General features: G+C 46.5%; 1 protein-coding gene across 4 annotated transcripts in view; it reads right to left on the bottom strand.

The window, feature by feature from the left end:
- FRY (FRY microtubule binding protein) overlaps nucleotides 1–15,829 on the bottom strand; it is a 447,808-nt gene that overhangs the window by 149,285 nt on the left and 282,694 nt on the right. For all 4 annotated transcript variants that reach the window (XM_090027939.1, XM_090027923.1, XM_090027916.1 and 1 more), the window contains 4 exons: nucleotides 15,475–15,566; nucleotides 15,083–15,255; nucleotides 10,946–11,106; nucleotides 9,495–9,605 (listed from right to left, as the gene is read on the bottom strand). In XM_090027939.1, the coding sequence (XP_089884065.1) occupies nucleotides 9,495–9,605; nucleotides 10,946–11,106; nucleotides 15,083–15,255; nucleotides 15,475–15,566 (537 nt within the window). The remainder of the gene's footprint in view (nucleotides 1–9,494; nucleotides 9,606–10,945; nucleotides 11,107–15,082; nucleotides 15,256–15,474; nucleotides 15,567–15,829) is intronic.

Genomic DNA, 15,829 nt, shown 5'->3' on the forward strand with positions numbered 1-15,829 from the left:
GCAGGAGGGCTCTTGCCTTAACATCTGAGCTGCACAGATGAGCTGGGTAAGTAGCACTAAGCCCAGGAACAGGCCAGGCCTTGGAATAGACAGGCCTGGGGAATAGAAATAGGGGAGCCCATAGGTGGAGAGAGGCAGCAGAGAGCAGAGGGCCAGAGTGTCCGAAGCCCAGCTAGTGACTAGAGAAGAGCTTGAAAGGGACAAAACAGGCCTTGGAACAGACAGGCTTGGGGACAGAGGCAATGGCCTGAGACAGCTGGTGGTTATGGAAGGGACTGAAGGGGAGGTCCCAATTGGCCCAGAGAAAGAGAAAGGGGTGGGGGGGGGGAGAAGAATAGAGGCCCCGGGACACACAGAGACACAGTTTGAACTAAGGAGGGGCTAGGTATTTGGGAGAAGGTCTGGTGCCTGGGGGGGACCAGGAACGCCCGGTGCCCAGGAGGGACTAGGGTGCATTGAGGGAAACTCCAGTGCCTGGGGGCCTGCCAGAGGGCAGCATGTGGTGGCCAGAGGGCCCAGAGCCCAGGTGGGGTGAGTGTCAGCAGGGCCAGAGAGCCTAGAAGTAGTTAGCCTAGGAGAGGCAATTGTGAACAGGGCCTGGAATCCCAAAGGCTGAGTAGGGCCAAAGCCAAAGCCTGGTGGGGCTAAAGGAACCCAGGAGTTTCATCTGGCCTAGGAGTGGGGCCAGGGCCTTGGAATAGTTAGGCCAAAGACCAGGGGTCACAGCTGGAGATTGAGGTGGCCAAGAAGCCCATAGCCCAGGAGGGGCAAGGACTGGGGCTGGGAACCTGTAGCCCATGAAGGACATGTGTTAACAAATCATCTGCAAGGCATGGGAGTGGGTTTTGGGGAGGATGGAGCCCATGAAACTAACCTCAAGAGAGAGACACCTGTGGTCATAAGAATAAGACCAGGCTTGGAAAGTCCTGGGACAGCATCCCTTACATCAAAAATTAATAACACCGAGGCGTGGCAGATGAGTAAAAGGAAGAGGGCCCCAAAAGGACCTAGGCTGGTAAGGGCTGAGTGGCCTCCAGGGCTAGGGACAAACATTACACATAAACCAGTTTAAGTGATCAGTAACTGGTTTAAACCTGTAACAAAAAAGATGTGCAGTGCACATAAACCAGTCTGAGAATAGCTTCTAGCCTGAGCCATTGCAGGCATGTGTCTACATTTCTGGGATGTCTGTCTGGGTACAAAACTGATTTTACCTAACCAGGTTAGACTAATTTGCAATGATTGAATCAATTCAGGCTCAAGTTTTTTGAATGCCTGTCTCTAGACCAGAGGGCACTGTGACCACCCATGGGATGAGAACTTGCTACAGGGATACAAATTCTTTAAGAGACAATGAATATGATGATAGTTTGCCCCATATGACTTCATCTATTTTATGTCCTGATAGTCATGGGTATATTTAAAATGATTATGATGTAAGAATAATAAGTTGTGGGAGAAAAGTCTTTTTCCTCTCCTGCTGTTCTAATGTCACTCCCAAGCCCTCAAACCACCCTTCTCAACCCCCAAATCCTCTGAACAGCTTTCTTTACCTATAGCTAGCCACATAGCTCTACCCTTATCAACATGCCTAGGGTCGCCAACTGGCTGGAGGGCCACACCCAGAGAGTGGTGGTTGATGGGTCATTTTCAACCTGGAGGGATGTGAGCAGTGGGGTCCCCCAGGGCTTGGTCCTTGGGCCCGCACTGTTCAACATCTTCATCAGTGACTTGGACGAGGGGGTAAAAAGCACTCTGTTCAAATTTGATGATGACACTAAGATGTGGGGGGATGTGGGCATGCTAGAAGGAAGGAATAGGCTACAATCAGACCTAGACAGGTTACAGGGGTGGGCGGAGGAGAATAGGATGGGATTCAACACTGACAAGTGCAAGGTGATGCACCCGGGGAGGAAGAACCAGCACCATACTGGGGAACTCCCTTCTCATCTGTGCAGAGGCAGAAAAGGATCTTGGAGTCATCATTGATGCCAAGATGAACATGGGCCGGCAGTGTGGAGAGGCAGTCAGGAAGGCCAACCGCACCTTGTCATGCATCCACAGATACATCTTAAGCAGGTCCAAGGTGATACTCCCCCTCTAAGTGGCACTGGTCAGGCCGCAGCTGGTCCAGTTCTGGGCGCCGCACTTCAAGAGAGCTGTGGACAACATGGAGCGGATCCAGAGGAGGGCCACTTGCATGATCGGGGGCAGCAGGGCAGGCCCTACAAGGAGAGGCTAAGGGACCTGAGCCTGTTCAGCCTCCACAAGAGAAGGCTGAGGGGGGATCTAGTGGCCTGTTACAAACTAGTCAGAGGGGACCAGCAGGCACTGGGGGAGTCCCTGTTCCCCTGAGCATTACCAGCAGTGACCAGGAATAACCGTCACAAGCTGGCAGAGGGTAGATTTAGGCTAGATATCAGGAGGCGCTACTTCATGGTCAGGGTGGCTAGGATCTGGAACCAACTTCCAAGAGAAGTGGTGCTGGCTCCTACCCTGGGGGTGTTTAAGAGGAGGTTAGATGTACACCTTGTTGGGGTTGTTTGACCCCAGTACTCTTTCCTGCCATGGCAGGGGGTCAGACTTGATGATCTGCTCAGGTCCCTTCCGACCCTAGAAACTATGAAACTGAAACATGCCTACATTTTCTTATAGGCCCTATCTTCCCACCAAATGCTCTCTTCAATCAGCTCTTTTTAATTCTAATTTACTGAAACTGTAACTGCCTACCATAGGAGGAGGAAGAAATGTTGTTTTTTGGGGGCGGGGAGGCTGAGCGCATGCATGCACACCCATGTCCCTCATCAGGTGAGTCTGTGGTGGGAGGGGAAAGGGCAATGGTGCGGGGAGGGAGCAGGACTGGGACAGGGCACTGCCCAGCTGGGGCAGGGCAGGGTGTGGGATGGAGTCATGGCTCATCCAGAGGATGGATATCACTGCTGCACATGTCCCAGGAGGGCACAGAGGGCATATGCCCCCAGATCTGCATGGGGCAAGGGAAGCTGCCACTATGGGCTGGGGCCAGGGGTGGCACTGGTCTGTGGGGGGAGGGGCCTGGGCAGGCTGCGCTCAGGGCAGGCAGCGGCAGAGCTAGGAGCAGGGGTTGGGTAAATTTTGAGGTGGCTGCATCCGTGGACCCACCGTAGCCCCATCCTAGCACTGCTGCTGCCCACCCTGACTGCAGCCTGGCTACGCACCCCCTACCAGGAAGAGCCCAGCACCACCCTGGCCCCAGCTTGTAGCAGCAGCTTAGCCTGCCCCACACAGATCTGGGGCCACGTGTCCTCCATGTTTCCTGGAGTGCATATAGCAACAGGAGCTGTGCCCCCCCGATGAGCTGCAAACAGCTCAGTCCCATGCCCCGCTGGCTGTGCAGCACGTGCCTCTCCCCTAGCCCCAGGTTGCCCCAGTCCCACTGCCTCTTCCTCATCGCTGCCTGTGTGCCACTCCCTACCCTTGCTGCAGCTGCTGGAAGCCCATAGCCAGGCTGCCTTGCAGCCCTACTGCTGCCCTGCATTTGGCCCCTGTTAGGTCTCCCCCTTTCTGCTGCCTATGCTGCTTATCCAATAGTAGGAACTGCAGACTGAACAGGGACTGAAAAAACAATTAAGCAGCAAGAAGGCCTGCTTTTATTGTAGTAGCTGTGTCTGTCAGTTTGTTCTGTTTTGGAATACTGAAGCAGTTCTTTTGATCAGGATTTGGCAGAAACTAGGTCATAGATAACAAGGATTTCATAGATTTCATAGACATTAGGGCTGGAAGGGACCTTGGGAGATCATCGAGTCCAGCCCCCTGCCCAAAGGGCAGGAAGTCAGCTGGGGTCATAGGATCCCAGCAAGATAAGCATCCAATTTACTCTTGAAGGTGTTCAATGTAGGTGCTTGAACCACCTCCGCTGGCAGACTGTTCCAGACCTTGGGGGCTCGGAGAGTAAAGAAATTCTTCCTTATGTCCAGCCTGAAACGGTCTTGCAGGAGTTTGTGACCGTTCGACCTCGTCATCCCTTGGGGCGCTCTGGTGAACAGATGTTTCCCCAGATCCTGGTGGTCACCCCTGATAAACTTATAGGTGGCCATCAGATCACCCCTGAGCCTGCGCTTTTCCAGGCTAAAGAGTCCCATGGCTCTCAGCCTGTCATTGTAAGATCTGTTTTCCTGACCTCTGATCATGCGCGTGGCTCTCCTCTGGACTCTCTCAAGCTTCTCCACATCCTTTTTGAATTGTGGAGCCCAAAACTGGATGCAGTACTCCAGCTGCGGCCTCACCAAGGCCGAGTACAAGGGGAGAATGATGTCCCGGGATTTGCTCGAGAAGCATCTATGGATGCACGCCAGCATTTTGGTCGCTTTACTAGCCACAGCATCGCACTGGAGGCTCATGTTCATCTTGTGGTCAATGATGACCCCCAAGTCTTTTTCTTCTGTAGTGCTAACCAACGTAGCACTGCCGAGCCTATAAGTGTGCTGCAGGTTTTTCCTCCCAAGGTGGAGAACCTTGCATTTTTCGGTGTTAAACACCATGAGGTTCTCGTCTGCCCATTTGCTGAGCTTGTCCAGGTCAGCCTCGATCACCCGCCTATCTTCTGGCATGGATGCTTTGCCCCAAAGTTTGGTGTCATCGGCGAACTTGGCCAGTCCACTCCTGACTCCAATGTCCACATCATTAATGAAGATGTTGAACAGGATGGGTCCCAGGACAGAGCCTTGAGGGACCCCACTGGTCACAGGGCACCATGATGAGTGACTGCCATCAATCACAACCCTCTGGGTCCGACCACAAAGCCAATTTCCCAGCCAGCAGATCGTGGTGGAGCCAAGGCCACAACTGGGCAGTTTGGCCAAGAGGTGATCATGGGATACCAGATCAAAAGCTTTTTTGAAGTCAAGATATATGACATCAATCTCTTCTCCCTTGTCCAGGTGATAGGTCACCTGGTCATAGAAGGAAATGAGATTGGTCAAGCAAGACCTGCCTGCAACAAACCCATGCTGGCTGTCCCTTAGAATGCTAGCCTGGGCCAGTCCCTCAAGTTAATAAACTTTTCTAAGATCTTCCCCAGGATAGAAGTCAGGCTAATGGGCCTGTAGTTAGCCGGATCCACTCTCCTCCCTTTCTTGAAGATCGGCACCACATTGGCCTTCTTCCAGTCTTCGGGCACTACACCAGAGCGCCAGGAGTTTTCAAAGATCCGTGCCAGGGGCTGGGCTATGACGCTCGCCAGCTCCTTGAGTACCCTGGGGTGCAGGTTGTCAGGGCCAGCTGACTTGAAGGTATCAAGCTTCTCAAGGTGTTCCTTCACGAGGTCAGCATTGATGGAGGGTAGGGGATCCCCCTCACCCAGATTTCCCTGTCCCATAGCAGGCATGGGCATCCCGTGTGACTGATGAAAGACTGACGCAAAGTACCTATTTAATAGGTTGGCTTTTTCCTGGGCGTCAGTTGTCAGTTGCCCCATCTGGTTTAGCAGGGGTCCAACATTGCCCTTGCTTTTCCTCCGGCTCCCCACATATCTGAAAAAGGACTTTTTGTTGTCCTTCATCCCTGAAGCTAGTTGGTGTTCAGTTGCAGCCTTGGCTTTCCTGGTTTGGTCCCTGCAGGACCGGACCAGCGCGGAGTAATCCTCCTTGGAGGTGAATCCCATCCTCCATCCTTTGTAGGCTTTCCTTTTTAGCCGCAGGAGGTCCGCTAGGTCTCTGGAGAGCCAGGGGGGCTGCTGTGCCTTCTTGCTGCCTTTCCTCCATGTTGGAATAGATTTAGCTTGTGCACTGAGGATCGCTTCCTTGAGAAGCAACCTTGAGGATGCTTGTTATTTATGACTATAGTCCTTAACAGAGAATAGTTTTGGTTAAGTTCCTTAAACTGCTTGTGGAAAGAGTTAAAACAAGTCTTCTTCCAGCGTCCTGCCCTTTTCTTTCAGTTCTTGGAGTTTGTCTAGGAACCAAAGTGACTTGTACAAATGCAGTCACTGTGGGATAACTTGTGGGATAATAGCTGGTTAAAATGTAGGGTGCCACAAGTGGAAAGATAAGAAAACTGAAGATGCTGGAAACTGAAGAAGAGGACTGAAGATGTATGCCAAAGAAGAAAGAGATTCAGGAGGCAAGCTATCAAATTGATATCAGGTACCTTATAGGTCAATCAAGGAAGCTGCCTCCAAAGGCACAGAACAGTAAACAGTAAAAATAATCTACTACATAGAGAGATTATTTAACTTCAGACTCTAGCAAAATCAAAATATACTTGGATATTTCCAGATCCAGTGCTTAAGGGAATCCTATTCCTATAGGCTTTGTCTAAAAAGTAGATTTTTTTTGCCTTCTTTTGAAGATCTTCTTTTTTATATTGCCACATTCAGCTTTACTTCACCAACAGCTATTTCATGGAGAAGGAAGTGATTTTACATTCTGATTCCACTGGGCACAGAAGTAGGTGGGTAGAAATACTCCAGAGAGAAGTAGAAGTATTTTCTCAGCTGCCCTTGGCTTTTCTCTAGTAGTGGATAAAAAGCCTAAAATCTTGATTCAAAGAAATTGGAGCCTTACAGTAGAATCCTACTTATTCTATTATGTTACATAAAGTACATATTCTGAAATGATAAAATTCCTGTTACCATTTAAAATTTGTGGTGATACTGTGTGATACCGACTGGCGGTACACATTGAGGACTATAAGCTGTACAGAAAGGACAGAGTAGGGAGGAGAGGGGGAGGGGCTGCACTCTATGTCAAGGAGCGTTATACATTGACCCTTATCAAATTGGAAGAAAAGAAAGTAGAAGGATTGTGGATTGTGGATTAGGATACATGGAGGTCAAGGGGAAAGGGATTTGGTGGTAGGGGTCTACAGGCCCCCACACCAAGGGGCAGAACTAGATTTGGAACTCCTGAGGCAGTTCTCGGAGACCATAAAGACTAGGGAGGCAGTAGTCATGGGGAACCTAAACTACCCTGACATCTGCTGGGAGACGCAGACAGCATATTCCCACTGTTCATGCAGGTTCCTATCCTGTGTGCAGGACCTCCACCTGATGCAGGAGGTACATGGCCCCACTAGGGGGAATGCCTTACTGGACCTAGTATTGGCAATGGGGGATGACATGGTAGGGGACCTACAGATCAGTGGTCACCTGGGGGACAGTGACCACCAAATAATAGAATTCACCATAAGGCATAGAGTGGGAAAGGTAATTAGTAGGGTGAAAGTGCTAGACTTTAGGAAGTCTGACTTCAGCGAGCTCAGGCATTTAGTCAGTGACACACTGCAGGGTAAGAGATTTGGCAAGATGGGAGCCCAGGAAGGGTGGCTGTGCCTTAAGGAAGCGATCCTTTGGGCACAGATGGAGATGATCCCGATGTGGGGGAAAAAGGGGAAAGGGGCCAAGAGGCTTCCTTGGCTGACCAGAGAAATCCAGAGCAGCTTAATGACAAAAAGGGAGGCATATAAGAAGGAAACAGAGAGAAATTACTAAAGAGGAGTATGCCTCCTCAGCTTGCAGTTGTAGGGAGGCAGTTAGAAAGGCCAAAGCTACCATGGAGCTGAGGATGGCATCCCAAGTTAAGGATCACAAAAAATTGTTTTTCAGATATATAGGGAGTAAAAGGAAGGCCCAGGGTGGTATAGGACCACTACCAAACAGGCAAAACCAATTAGTGACAGACAGGGTGGATAAGGCTGAACTCCTCAATGAGGGGCAAAACAAGTCTCACAATGGGATCACAGAGAGCCAACAGCAGGGCACCAGACTACCAGGTGTTGACCCTGAGGTGGTGCAGAGTTGCTTGGAAGGACTGGATGCATTTAAGTCGGTAAGCCCGGATGAGCTCCATCCGAGGGTACTGAAGGCACTGGTTGATGTCATTGCACAGCCACTGGCAAGAATATTTGAGCACTCGTGGCACACGGGCCAGGTCCCGGAGGACTGGAAAAGGGCCAGTGTGGTCCCTGTTTTCAAGAAGGGGAGGAAGAAGGATCCAAGCAACTACAGCCCAGTCAGTCTCACCTCCATCCTTGGTAATGTCTTTGAAAAGATTATTAAGGCTCATATATGTGACAGCCCACCAGGAAATATTATGCTAAGGGGAAACCAGCATGGGTTCGTAGCAGGTAGGTCATGCCCAACTAATCTAGTCTCTTTTTATGACCAGGTTACAAAACAACTGGACACAGGAGTAGGGGTAGATATCGTTTACTTAGACTTCAGGAAGGCCTTTGATATGGTATCCCACCCCATACTGGAGAACAAATTAAGAGGCTGTGACTTGGATGATTACACAGTCCGGTGGGTGGCAAATTGGCTAGAGGGTCATACCCAGAGAGTGGTGGTAGACAGGTCGCTATTGACCTGGAAGGATGTGGGCAGTGGGGTCCCGCAGGGCTCGGTCCTTGGATCGATACTCTTCAGTGTCTTCATCAGTGACTTGGACAAGGGAGTGAAGTGTACTCTGTCCAAGTCTGCAGATGATACAAAACTGTGGGGAGAAGTGGACACACTGGAGGGCAGGGAACAACTACTGGCAGACCTGGACAGGTTGGAAAAATGGGCAGAAAACAATAGAATATGATTTAACAGGAAAAAATGCAAAGTGCTGCACCTAGGGAGGAAAAATGTCCAGCACACCTGATGCCTAGGAAATGACTTGCTCGGCAGGACGGAAATGGAAAGGGATCTCGGAGTCCTAGTGAACTCCAAGTTGAACATGAGTTGTTAGTGTGATGAAGTGATCAGAAAACCTAGCGGCACTTTATCATGCATCAGCAGATGCATGACAAACAGAACCAAGGAGGTGATACTTCCCCTCGATCGGGCACTGGTCAGACCACAGTTGGAGTACTGTATCCAGTTTTGGGCACCACACTTTAAGATGGATGTGGATAACCTGGAGAGGGTCCAGAGAAGGGCCACTTGTATGGTTAAGGGCTTGTAGACCGAGTCCTATGGGCACAGACTAAGGCAGCTGGACCTCTTCAGCCTCTGCAAGAGAAGGATGAGAGGCGACCTTATGGCTGCCTATAAATTTATCATGGGGACACAGAAGGGAATTGGTGAGGCTCTACTCACCAAGACGCCCCTGGGGGTCACAAGAAATAATGGCCATAAGTTAGCAGACAGTAGATTTAGACTGGACATTAGGAAGAACTTCTTCACAGTTAGAGTGGCCAAAATCTGGAATGGGCTCCCAAGGGAGGTAGTGCTCTCCCCTACCTTGGGGGTCTTCAAGAGGAGGTTAGATAGGCATCTGGCTGGGGTCATCTTAACCCAGCACACTTTCCTGCCTATGCAGGGGGTCAGACTTGATGATCTATTGAGGTCCCTTCCGACCCTAACATCTATGAATCTATGTTCATTGTGATTGAACAATGAATACTTCCTGTTTTTTCTTCAAAGTAATAAAACAAATCCAGCTACACTCTCTGCATTTGCAAAGTGGATTGCATTTAACAAGTACAGAATTTGAAATAACTTCTAAACTAGGCATTATTAATGAGGTACTCACACGTAAATCTTGGCAAGCTAGAATGTTATCAAGCCATTTGTAGAGATAACCATCAGGAGAAAGACCCACATTGTCAAATACAGGGCCACAGCAGAGTACAGCTGACATTGCCTGGTAATACAAGGAAATGTAGTAGTTACACAAGTGTGTAATGTATATGAAGGTATTTAACAGATTTCTTCATACGTGCAAAACATTTGTATTTATATTTAAGGCAAAAAATAGTAGGGATTTTTTGCTGGATTTCTACATGTACACTGATGTAGAAGTTAGTTTCATTAATTAAGATGCTGAATTAAATTTTTAAAGCACCTAAATACTTGGTATAGCCAAGTTATGAAATTTATTTTATTTCACCCAATCTTTTATATTGAGATTATAAAATTATTAAAAATAAATTTATGTTTCAAATGCAAATTCTCTGTCAAAGTTGAAACTGATTTACTAAATTGTTTTGTCATTTGATGAAACATATATTGGTAAACAGGGCATTATTTTTCCTGTTTACTTGACTGCTTGATTGTAATATTTACAGCTGAAATAGAATATGTAAACTATTGAGCTCATCTCTATATAAGAACAGGAAATAATCCTTTTGAAACAGGATGTACCTAATACTGAAGTGGTATTACACTTGAACTTGTGTCTGACCTCCTGCTCTTTTTGAATAAGGAAGAAAATAACAAAAGAAAAATGCATGGGCAAAAAAGCAACCAGCCATGAAAAACAGTGGTAAATCAGTGATGCTCAGCCTTTTGGCTGGACATCTGTAGGCTGGACCAGGCCACCTAAAGGCCAGATCAGGCCATGGTGCCTGATACTGCCTCCTCCCAGCTTCAAGTGCCAGGATTGAGTCCCAGGGGCCTAGCACTGCCTGCTCCTGCCCTCTGGGATTGGGCTGCAGGGGCTGTCACTGTTCCCTTCTGTCCCCCGTGTGTCAGACTCAGAATCCAGGGGTGTGGCATTTCCCCCTCCCCTTCTTGTGCCAGGATTGGATCCTGGGGGGCTTGCATTGCCTCCTCCCCACCCCTTTGCACTGGGTTTGGGCCCTGGTGCTGCCCCTGCCTGGCCTTGTGCACTGGGATTGGGCCCCAGATCCAGTGTACAGGGTCCAGAGCAACCCATGGGTCCAGAAATTTGGCAGTGGGGGAGCAGTGCCATTGCTCTCCTGCCACCAAACTTCTAGATGCAGTGAGAGCTCCATGGGTTGGATATGGCCTGCAGGCTGGAGGTTGATAATCCATCCCTTCTGTAGATCATAAAAACAGAAAAGTAAAGCTTCTTTTGATTATATGCATATATATGTACACATATAAAATCTAATTAACAATAATTATAAATAAAAGGAAATAATGGTTATTATTTCTCTTTCTTTTGAACTTAAATACCATTTCTGTAACCAGTATTACTGAATAGATAACTTTTAATGGAGAAATGAAACCATGTTATACCTTTAATGCACAGTACTGGTATCTTGTAATCTGGTGATTTCTGTCACTATAACGATCCAGTGGTGTAAACATAATGCTGAAAGGTCCAGCCCATTGACTAAACAAGATGAAAAGATGGTGCCTCAAACTTTGCTGAGGGAAGAGGAATCTCCTATGATGAACTAAATGAATGAAAATAAAATTAGTTATAGTTTCCTAAAGCAAAACAAACACAGCAGAAATGAAGAATCAGTGTCCTCTCCCTATGGCAGTAATGCTGATTCAAGGACTTCCTACCTCCATGAATAGAATGTTTTAATTTATATTTGCAGATATATTTATTAGAAAATAACTAAACCTCTTTTGGTTATCCTAATGCCACTAATGAGACACCCTTTATTTTCAAGAGACTTAAAGTTTAAGCAAATATGTGTTTATATAAACATGTTGAGCCAAATCCAAATCTGCCTCTTAAGAGGCGCTTATGGAGTTTTTGGCATTTAAACAACTAAATACAATTCTAATCCACTCTATGCAGCAGCCACCAAGCATACTCAGAGCAGTTCCAGTGAAGCATCTGTTTTTCAATTATGCCTCTGCTCCCAGCTTGTGTTCCCAAGGTTACATATTTTTCATTTAATAATCACAGGGTAAAATTCATGAACAGTATCAGCCTAGTACTCAGGGCTCTGTCTCACCTAAACCAATGGCCTCTGCCACTAGGCCACAGGATCACAGTCCCTGCATGCTCTCCTTCTGGTACTATGATTCTTTTCCTCTTGCCTGCCCGGTGGCCCACTTCAACAGGAGAGGAAAAGGGTATACTTGGCCCTGCCTTATCTATGGCTTGATGTTTAGGGCACATTGCCGGGAAGAGGAGATAAATGTTCAAACTTCCTCTGGCTGAGAAGGGCCTAAGACTTAGTTCTCTCACACTCCGGGGTAGCGCCCTATTCACTAGATTACTAAGCTAAAAGGTTGACTGGTGTCCTCCTTCTGTTTAGAATTCTTCCTCAAAGTAGGATGGATCAGAGCTGCTTACAGGATCTTTACTGAAATGCGAGGCGATAGTGATGTTCTTTCCAAGTGGATTATGATTGGTGATGGCTGCCTAGGATCACAGTAGGAGAGCAATGTTCCTATGGAGGATGGACTGGTCTTTGGTGGTGCACTATCTTTCCTATTTAAAGAATAGATCTCTCTGTGAGGATGTGGATTGCTTACTAATGCAGGACATATACATTTCATGTTAGTTGTGGGAAAGCTCAGAGGTGAATTTGGATTTGGCTGCTGCATTTGTGAACTGCTAACTTCAGAATCAGGATGTTAATAAGGGGAGCTCACTGCTTCATTCATTCTTTTTATGGTCAACTTGTTTATTTTCGTTCCAGGTCTTTCAATATAAGCCCTAATGATGGTTATGTATTACCCTACTACAATAGCAGGTCTGGGCAGAAAATAAAGCAATCCTATATTATTTCCTTATAAGGAGGTATGTTATGTTGACTGATATGCAACAGGAACATTCCTAAGCAAAAGGAACATATCTGCTAATGCTAAAAAATATATATAATAAATTAAGACTGTTTAACATAGTTCTAATTCCTCCAGCACAAAATGGTGGGAGACAGAATGTCTGAAAAAGCTGAAAGGCAGTAAGGAGAAACTAAATTAACAGGGAAGAAATTACCATTTGCTAACATTTTCTAATCCAGCACAGACAGTAGGAATTTCAGCTAGAAATACCCAATAAGAGATAGAGCAGAAACTCATTCTGTGGAGCTGAAATAAATGAGACAAGATACTTCCTAACCTGGTAAAAAGGGAAAATCCATCAGAGAAGAAATAAGGAACAAGTTTAAACACCATCTTAGCCTAATAAAAACATTTCACCTGAAAGTACCCATCTCCTTGCTGCTTCTACTCTAGCAGTAGGGTCAGCACACTGACAAATTGCTGGACTCATGATACCTTTGACTACTAGATAGGAAGGGGGATATAAAATGGATACTCTGAACCCACACATGCGTGATTAAAAAAGACATTTAAGGTTAATTAGAAAGAGGCCAGGCACATTACTATGGACTCTTTCCCCTCAACTCCAAAGAATTAGGTGATGTCCAAAAGCATAGTTTAACTAGCCAATAAGACCTCAATATTAAAAGTAAATAAGGAAGACTGAAGCTGCCACAATGAAAATAAGTTTGTCCAGAGTTAAGTGGTATGTATGGCTTTGTTAGTTCTTGACATGCTTTGACATCTGCTGGTTAATAGAAAGATAACTGTCTATTCATAATCAAAAGTTGAATTATTTAAAACACACATTAGTCATCATTGGCTCTTTGCAGGACATCCAAACCAGCTGTTTCATTGTGCTCAATTCACATCACTACACAGTACTTATTAGACTATGAAAGCAACAAAAATATAAGTAAAAAAGAAAACTTTACAACTAGTCGCTGCTGAATAACTCCAATCCTGCATTTGGGACAAACACAAGGAGGGGAATGAGAAAAATAAAGAACTGAGTAAATTATCCATCGGTAACAGCTAACATATTGGCTCCATGCAAATTAATGAGAATTTTCCTACTCATTTGAATGGGAGAAAAATCAGATTTTGGCAGTAGTGTAACTTGCAGTAGGTGAGCAGGGCACTGGCTCTGGGCGCTAGCTAAATAGAGGCACCAGAACTGCACCCCCACCTCCTGTTAATTCTTTGTCCTGGCAGCAGTTCCACAGTGTTGCTCTTCCAGTAGCAGCTGGGTGCACTCACACCATGCTGCTACTGTAGGAGCAACAGCTGGGGTGGGCAGATCATGCTATGGCTGTGGCAACAGCAGCCAAGGACTGCTTTGAGGCCCCAGAGTGGATAAGCAAACTCTGCTTGTTATGCCTCTGAGTATGAGTGCTCTTTTTTTGCTCATCTATTAGGTATGTGATATACTTCTTACAACTGAGAACAACCAAACTTGAAACCATCCAGCTCTGAATATTGCTGTCCTATGTTAACATTTGTTTTCACTGCTCATTTCTTCATTTTCTTACTTTGCCTCTTTCTTGCTACCCAGTAGAAATGCTGTTGTTGCTTGTTATAAGTAGGGTTACTATACATCCCGGTTCAGCTGAGGGAGTCCTGGATACTGCAGGTCATCCCCATGTCCCATCTAGTTGTTGAAAATGGAAACAAAAATCCCATAACTGGCTGCTGCAGGCCGTGGCAGGTAGGCAAGTGTGTGGGGTGCAAACTGGTGGGGAGGCAGTGACATGGTGTGTCAGGAAGGTAGGAGCTGGGTAGGCACTGATGCTGCTGTCTGCATGTGCCCAGCCTGGCTCCTCCTGAGTAATGACTGGAGGCAGAGTAGGTGGTTGGTGGGCTGGGTTGGGCACCACTCTAATCTGCCTGCCTTGCTCCCACACAGCAGCAGCAGCAGTGGTGCCTGCCTACCCATATGCCTGGATCACCATGCTGCCCCACCTCCCCACCAGACTGCACTCTGCATCCATGCCCACCTGCCTCTGCCTGCAGCAGTGCCATTGACTGGGGGTGGGATAGGAAAGACAGTGTCCTGGATTTCCTTGGAAATAATATGGTCCCCCTAGTTATAAATAATCTGTGATCAGAAATGTTTAAGGAGAGAACATGCTTCCAGCAAGATTTTAGTTTCTAATGGTTAGGAAGGAGGCCTTTAGGCTGACCTTTTAATTTTTTTTAAGAAGTGTACACTGCACAAAGGAGGAGGCTGTCAGTAGCTGTAAAAAAGGGGGGACAGAAGTTTTGCTGGCATGAGGCAGAATTCTAGAGGGTAAGGCAAGTTTTCCATTATATGTTTAAACTTAAATGTTTTTCCAGCCACGAACAGAATGTTTTCCTTTGCTATGGCCTGAGTTCCCAGGAATTTAATGAAAACTTTGACATTTATTTCTAAACTGAGTAAGATAAGGGCCTGTGAGGAAGAAAACTGGAGCTGAGACAGGCTGTCAAACTCCTTTGTTGCAATTAGAAAGAGAAGAATCTTATGTATGTGTGCTGCAGCCTTCACCAAGCTTTGTGATGTCTCCTGTTTTCATTCCTGAGAGAATTGTGTGTTCTGTTAACCATATTCCCTTATAGTTACTACACAAAAACCTAAAGAAGAAAGTCAATTTGACAGCATACCTGGAACACACTGAATCAAGTTAGCAATCATGGCGCTGAAGTGTGCTCTCATGTCCTTAAGAATTTCAACTTCTTTATCATTTTCAGCCTCCAGCAGCATGCGGGTCAAATCAACATACTCTAAAAACAAGGCTCCAAGGGCTAAGGTATCCCTCTCTAAGGCTCCATTTGTACTAATATAAAGAAAAGTTCAAAATCAATGACAGGTATAGTTCATTTAGCATGTAGTACACCAAATTACAGACTTAAAGACAATCAGAAGTTTTACAGTAGCATGTCAAAAACATATTCTGTATATTTTCCAATACCTCAGTGAAGCTACTAAATAAATTACCTATTGGAATGCCCAATAGAAATTCTTCCACTTACAAATACCATATTGTCAATCCTACCTGTCACTTATAACACCAGCATCAGCAAGTAATTCAAAAATTCGCAGTAACTGCAGTCTTAAAAGATCTCGGCGCTCACGGCGTTTCTTATTCTTGGTTTTAGGCAAGAAAAAAATTATTAATACACACCCAGATACTGACATTTAAAAAAAAGTCTTTGCAAGCCTGATCAAAGCAGCTATATTCAGTAGTGTGACTAGTGGGGGAGAGATGGAGAGCCACCCTGGGCACACCGAGTTAGGAAGGACACCAGAATTGCCCCCTGCCCCCATGAAGTCCATGCCTTGGCAGCATGTATCCTCTGCAACCCACACTCCCTCCCCACACTCTGCTGCAGGGTGTGTCTCAGGTAGCA

This window comes from Crocodylus siamensis, chromosome 1, assembly GCF_052110815.1.
Source record: "Crocodylus siamensis isolate JL-2025a chromosome 1, ASM5211081v1, whole genome shotgun sequence".
NCBI classification, from domain to species: Eukaryota; Metazoa; Chordata; order Crocodylia; family Crocodylidae; genus Crocodylus; species Crocodylus siamensis.